This window comes from Cystoisospora suis (genome assembly GCF_002600585.1).
Source record: "Cystoisospora suis strain Wien I chromosome Unknown contig_1746, whole genome shotgun sequence".
In the NCBI taxonomy this organism is placed as follows: Eukaryota; Apicomplexa; class Conoidasida; order Eucoccidiorida; family Sarcocystidae; genus Cystoisospora; species Cystoisospora suis.
Window position 1 is genome coordinate 116 of NW_027154546.1, and position 7,209 is coordinate 7,324.

The 7,209-nt window shown below is 40.2% G+C and overlaps 1 protein-coding gene across 1 annotated transcript; it reads right to left on the reverse strand.

Moving 5' to 3' along the window:
* Positions 1-680: 680 nt before the first annotated feature.
* CSUI_003871 (uncharacterized protein) lies at positions 681-7,141 on the reverse strand. Its single transcript, XM_068064066.1, has 7 exons — positions 6,818-7,141; positions 6,221-6,289; positions 5,674-5,816; positions 4,404-4,512; positions 3,245-3,386; positions 1,994-2,106; positions 681-814 (listed from the first exon to the last, which is right to left on the reverse strand). The coding sequence occupies exons 1-4, from the start codon at positions 7,042-7,044 to the stop codon at positions 4,502-4,504; spliced, it is 450 nt and encodes a 149-aa protein (XP_067923958.1). The 5' UTR covers positions 7,045-7,141; the 3' UTR covers positions 681-814; positions 1,994-2,106; positions 3,245-3,386; positions 4,404-4,501.
* Between the last annotated feature and the right edge of the window lie 68 nt (positions 7,142-7,209).

Consider the following 7,209-nt stretch of genomic DNA (forward strand, 5'->3'; position numbering starts at 1 on the left):
TGTAGACATCTGTATATAGATGATGACTGTTGCTTTTCGTATAGTCAGGACTTTGTCTAGAAAGAGAGAAGATGCGATAAAGAAGAAGAAGAGTGAGAAACTTAACATTTTGATGAGTGAAGAGCATAGAGAAGAACTGCTCTAATGCCTTTTTTCCCACACAGACAGACAGTAGAGTATGACGTTTCAACACCTCCAGTGAAGAGAGTCTAGAGAGGTCGAGTCTAAAGAAAAGAGAATGAAGAGAAAGTCTGTCCAGACTTCTATCTCACATATAGAAGATCGAATAACCCAGAAAAGATAGATGAAGCTGGAAGCTCTCAATCGGCGGACTGACAGTATACATACATAGACATAGATCTACACACTCATATTCATAGACATGAATATACACATTCGTATTCATAGATACAGACATACATACTTATTCACATACAGAGACATTCATATTGAGACATATTGATGCATGCATGCATGACGCAGGGAGTGTGTTTGATGCTGCAGAGAGAGAAAAGCAAAACACACCCTCCCCGGATGATAGAAGCACCAAGAGACCAACAGACTGGAGAAGAAACGAAAGACAATAAAGAAGAAGAAGAAGAAATCCAAGAAAGAAGAAGAGGGGAGGAGGTGAAAAGAAAGAAAGAAAGAGGGAGTGAATTGATGTGCTATTCTTACGTAGAGATGTCTCAGCCTGAGAGGCCTCATGTGCGACTTGCTCGAGTGTCTTGAGAATTTCGCGTCGCCCTATAGACGAAGAACCTAGGCCTGCACCTCCAGATAAAGACTGAAAGCCAACGCGCTGACTACCATCCTGAAAATGAAACAAAATAAAAAGACAAAGAAAAGAAAACAAAGAATGAATGAAAGAAAGAATGAAGGCAGAGTGATAAAGAAAGAAAGAAAGAAAAAACACCTCCACCACAGTTGAAGAAAAGAGACGGAAAGAGAAAGAAAGAGAAAGAAGACAGACAAGGAAGAAGAAGAAAAGAAAGGGAAGTACTAGTAGCCATTCATGAAGACGAATACATGGAGTGTGATAAGAGAAAAAGACACATGTCAACCCTATGTATATATATATGAACATATATATATACATATGAACATATATTCAGGTAAATATAGGTATGAATGTATACATATGTATACATGCACATACGATGTATATGCAGACAACCCATATACAGAGACAAAAGATCCATAAGAAACATACACATCTCTCTATGCCCATACAGATGTCTACCCATATACATATATATACATACATGTATGGATGTATATATGTAAGCTTAAATGAATACAACGTATTCATACATAGAAACATGTATACATATTCAGATTTCTACATACGTAGATGTACAGATGCGTGTAGCTCTACACATCCTTAGGTGCCGTGAATCTTACCAAGAAATGCGCTGCGTACGAAGAGAGAAGACTAGACCCCCAAATCAAGACAGAGAAAGAAAGAAAGTGACGACGATACTTCGTCCCTTGATCTGCAATGTAGAGAGAAATGTTGTCATATATCTTCTGTCTTCTTTCTTCTTCTCATCCTATTCGACATGTAGCTATGTATAAAGTAAACATACTTCATAATGGGTGAAGAGGCTCTGCTCTGTATGTACACCTGAGGATCCTGCTCCACCCGCTCATCCCCTTCACGAAGACGAAAGAGGAAAAAGAATGTATGTATGAAGATGTGTGGACGTATGTATGTATATGTATGAATACATAAGAGACAAGTTAGAAAAGCAGAAGAAAACATAAGGTAAGAATACATGCTGACAGAATGAGGGTGTCTCCTCTCTTTCTTTCCCTCCATGCATGTCTATGAAGCACAAGAAGGTCAAGCCTCTTCGATGAGTAGCCTTCTCCGGTGTATCTACACCAAGTGTTGTCTGTTCGAAAGATGAAAACGAAAGAAAGAAGGAGATAAGAAGCAGAAAGAAAGAGCTAGATAGATGAAAAGAGAGAAAGGGCTTGTCGATCTTACTCTGTCCCACCAAGCCTGAAGATCTGCAGATCGATTATTGTCTGGGTAAAGCTCGATGCGCGTATTGCCCTGAGAATCTAGCTTCCGCCCGTTCCACTCCCCCACCTTCGCATCTATCAAAGAAAGAGAAAGAAAGAGTGGGAAAGAAAGAAAGAGTGGGAAAGAAGACATCGAGATATATAGTAAAGACACACACTTTCTCCCAACGATGAAAGGAAAGACATTGTAACCTGTTCAAAGACAATCGAGAGAGACTTATCTATCCACCTTTGATCTATCTACCTATCTATCTATAATCTATCTTCGATCGATCTATCTATCTATAGATATACATCCACATGTGTATACGGATATACATACAGGAGACACGTATCTATCTATCTTTAATCTATCTTCAGTCTATCTATCTATCTAAGACAAGAGGTGTACGATGATATAGAGCAAGTATCTTGCTAAGAAGATAGCTTCGCGCCTTGGCTACGAAAACTGAAACTCTCCTTATAAATGAAGATAGAGCTAAGAGAAGGAAGGAGAGAAGAAGATTGAAAGAAGCGCGACTCTATAAGATGAAGAAGAAAACTCCTCAGGTTCCTAACCCCCCAAAGCAGAAAGAAGAAGATTCATAGCATTGTCACTTTGAAGGAGAAAAGAATGGATGCAAGAGTACTAGAATGATGCTTCCTTCTCTTCTCTCCTAAGTCCGGGATCTCCTCCTTATAGAAGAAGAGAGAACATCCCCATCTACGTCTACGCGGAGTTTCTACAAGCCTCTCAAATGAAGGCCATCGAACTAGCCTAGACAGAATGAAAAAGGAGAAGACCACGCAAAAGACACACACGCGGAGAAAAGAGAGGAGAAGAAGAAGCACCTGATTTATAAGTGGAGTAGGAGCCATTATTGTATGCTTTGTATACAATTCCCAGGAGTCTCTTCACTGCATACAGAAAGACCTCTCTCTTTGGAGCATGAAAGAAAAGCCACGCTTTCTGCATATGGTCCATTAGCTAAATGACTTCCAACGCCTCCTTCCATCTGCATGAAACTTGTTATCTTTCTCTTCTTCTTCATCTCTCTTTCCTTCTTTCACAGAGAGAGATAGATAGTTCCACGATGCATAGATAGAAAGATAGATCAAAGATAGATAGAAAGATAGATCAAAGATAGATAGAAAGATAGATCAAAGATAGATAGAAAGATAGATCAAAGATAGATAGCTTTTATAGTAGGGAGAAAAATCGTTCGGGGTTTACTTTTGATGAGAACGACGGGTTTGTGTTGAAGCTGTTCATCAGGAATAGCCTCTGCTTTGCTTCCCCAAAGCGTGACGGCGATGGACGTCCCTCCTTCATCTACAAGAAAGATATCTCTCTTCGGTTTCTGCTGCCCTGTAGACTTTCATTGGCCGTTGCAAGAGACACGCACACAGTCACACCAAGAAAGAAAGAAAGAGAGGAAAGACATTCCATTCCGTCAGGTGTACGTACAGTCACGAAACAGGATACAGCGGTAGGCATATGCAGAGAGAAGTCGTAAAGATTCGGACAGACGAACGGACAGATCGCCAACCCCTACAGGGGGGATCATTATGTGTGTACGGGTATATCCAGCATCTATCCTATCTATCTATCTATCTTTAATCTATCTATCTATTTAATCTATCTATCTATTTAATCTATCTATCTATCTCTGTATGTTTCCGGTTTAGAAGAAACAGGGAGAGGCAATGAATGATGCGACTTTTTCTCCCAAATTCAGAAAAGTCGATATAAACTGCTGCTCTTGCATTTCGAGAAAGACGTGAGAGGTGAAGTAGGAAAGAAACCTTTCGTGAAAGAGATTTTCTATTCGGCGAGTTCTTCTCCAATTAGCCATACAACATCATTCACTCGAACAGAAGAAGAAGAAGAGGGGGGGGGGGTTGACAAAGAGAATTGTCTCTTCAAACATTGGCGCCACTACCATTCCTCTCATCTACATATTAACACGTTCGTCTCTGCACTGATAGACGTACACATGTAGCTATCTATAGATTTAGATATTTTTCTCTTGTCTATATGTAGATACATATGTATACATAGATACGTAGTTACTGATATATATATAGAGAGAGAGGGTTGATTGAGGAGAGGAAACGGGAGTGGCGAGAATAAGAGTGTATAGAGTAGAAGAAGAAGTCTATAGAAATAATGTGTTGACTAGACGTATGAGAAGGTATGAAGACCCTCTTTACCTAGCTTCTCTCCAAAGCCTTGAAAGAGGATAGATCTGTAGAATGTGTACGTGCGTTTTATCTTGTCTCTACGTGTCATGTACATGCAAACGCACTGTCGTACATCTCTCTCTTCATAGAGACAAGCATACACATGGATACAAAGAAGCGAAGCACTCTATAGATCGATCCATACTTACCTTAATAGTGATGGATTGGATCGGGCGGTAGTCATGAATGATCGCCATAAGCGAGACAAGGGTGTTCACCTCCTTTTGCTCGACACCCTTTATATCTACTAAGTCCGCCCTACCATATTTTCACACATGAAAGAACAGAAGAAGAAGAAAATTCAAGAAAGACTCTTTTTGTCATCTTCTCTCTTTCTCTCTTTGGAATCTACTCTTTCTCTCAGAAGGAAAATCCCCGAGACTGCTATGGTCGCCTTGTCATTCAATCTATGGTGTATATACACATATGCATAAGCAGATACACTCTATTCTCTCTCCTTTGTAGAAAAAGTTGTTCCTATTCCCCTTTTGAAGAGAACAGTCTCTCGACATCCCTTTACTTCTCGCGACTTCAGAGTATTCTACCAAGCAAGAAGATTTAAATGATGTGTACACAAGGCATAGGTAGATCGATAGAAGATGGATGGATCAAAGATACATACATAGATAGATAGATACATAGATAGATAGAAAAGAACATATAGACAGGGAGGTATACGTGTGTACTGGTATTTAGGTAGATAGGCAGATAGATACAACACTTTGCTTGACTCTTCTCCTTCCTCCTCTTTCACGCTAGTTGCTTCCCTTCAGTTCGATCAGGTGCATGCATCCATGCATGGAGCGAAGAGAGAGAGAGTCTTTTTCTCTCTATCTTCTCAACTCCGCCCTTTCGTGTGTGTCTCTTAAGAAAGTCCAGACAACCTCTTCAGCCTCTTCTCCCTCCATCTCGATACTAGACCCATCGAAAGAGACAGAGAGAGAAGAGGGGTTCGCCTAATCGATACTTAACGTGAAGCCAATAGTAAATCTATCTTTCTTTGATCTATCTATCTATCTACGTATCTCTCTTTAGTCTACCACCTACCCATAGGTGAATATACGAGGTGTTTGAAAGAAAGCAGGAGATACCTCAGGAGAGACTAAATCCATAGAAAGAAATCCGAAAGAACAACTTGCCTCTCCCGACACACATATCTATCTATATCTATATCTATATCTATCTATCTATATATACATATCTCTATGTATCTAGCTCCTCAGAGATAAGAATGGGACAAAGATGTCTGTACCGAAGAAACGCACCTCGGAGCATTTTGTGTGGACGTGATCATAAAGAGAGAGAGAGACTGATAGAAAAAGCCAGGCATCTTGTCTTTCTAAAGATGAATCGAGAAGTCTGGGGGGTGTGAGAGAAAGAGAGAAAAGCTAGGAGAAAGAAGGAGAAGAGAAGACTTACGTAGAGACAAGGGGGATGTCTGTACACCGGCCTTCGACCTCTGTGATAGAAGATTTCTCGTCAAATGTAATTTCGTAATCGTGGCGTGTATGATTAAACCGAGGATTCTTCGGCTTGACAACTCCTCCTCGGAAGTAATACACCTACACACGACATAGAACATACACCTCAACATACACATACATATGCTTCATATACACTTACATAGACACGCATACGCGGACATACATATACACTCCAGGCCACATCCTTTCATGCATGCATACTACATGTAGATCCATATATACATAAAAATAGATGGATGTCTGCATGTATACATAGATATATATATATCCACATATGGGAGAGATAGATAGATAGATAGACATATGAGTATACACGAGATTCTCGTACATGGAGGCCTTTACCTAGCACATGCATGCATTGGCAGGCCCCCATGCCGAACGAAATCTGCTGAGAGACCATCGCCTCCGTCAAGAGAATTTCTTCTGAGTCGACCTCTCCTTCTTCTTTCTTCTTCTTTTCTCTTCTCTGGCATTTTCCATACCTTTCCTTCTTGCAGAACATTATACCATTTGTCAACTGCCGCATTGAAGAAGGTAGCTCGAATTTCTCCCTGAGTGTTCATACACCCCAGCACAAGCCATTTTCACAAGATGAAAAGACGGGAGAAACAAGATCCAAGAGAGAAGGAAAAGAACAAGAAAAGTAACGGAACCCAAGAAGTCTTTTGATGTAGATGGGCTCCACATAAGAAAGAAGTAGGGAGAAGAAAGTCTATCATGAGATATGTGTATAATAGTAATGTAGGGATACTTGGAAAAGCATCTATACTCTTGTGTGTCGTCTCTGCCTTCATAAATACCTAGCTAGCTAGCTAGGGAGAAAAAAGAGAAAGAGAGAGAGCGAGGTGACCCTCATCGAAGGAGAACTGCAAGGGGAATTTTCTTCGTCACCACGATTCCACCTCTCTCTCTCTCTACATCTATATACATATATGTATATACATAGATACATATATGTATATACCTTACAGATACGTATGGATATACGCCTATGCGTAGACGTTGGATGACAACCTTCATTCGATCTTTCTTTCTTTCTCTCTTTGAGAAGAAGAGGTGTGTCTTTGTGCATTTCTTACGTCTTTATCCTTGAGCTCGACATTAAAGAGATGCCCTGGCCCTCTAGCTCCATTGAACTGCCGAATCTCGCCCCTTGAAAAAGAAACACGAAGAAGAAGACAAAGAGAGGAGAGAGAAGAAGAAAGGAGAAAGAAATGAAGAGACGAGGAGAGAAGAGAATAGGAAACATGCTGGAAGGCTCCCAGAGAAAATGCAGACAGACATAGATAGTCATCGGTACGCACATGTCAGTGGATATGTAGATAGACAAAAGGCAGAGATACGTAGATTGAAGACAGGTGGATCGATGGATAGACAGGAAAAGATAGATAGATAGATTAAAGATAGATAGATAGATAGATTAAAGATGGATAGATAGATAGATTAAAGATAGATAGATAGATTAAAGATG

Excerpts from the sequence above, each read along its gene's own strand:
- CSUI_003871 (XM_068064066.1), bottom strand. The coding sequence starts at position 7,044 with ATGTGCGTACCGATGACTATCTATGTCTGTCTGCATTTTCTCTGGGAG. Across the intron at positions 6,290-6,817 it reads TCGAGCTCAAGGATAAAGAC|GGAGAAATTCGAGCTACCTT; the intron begins GTAAGAAATGCA and ends ATGAACACTCAG. Across the intron at positions 5,817-6,220 it reads ATGTTCTGCAAGAAGGAAAG|GTGTATTACTTCCGAGGAGG; the intron begins GTATGGAAAATG and ends TGTCGTGTGTAG.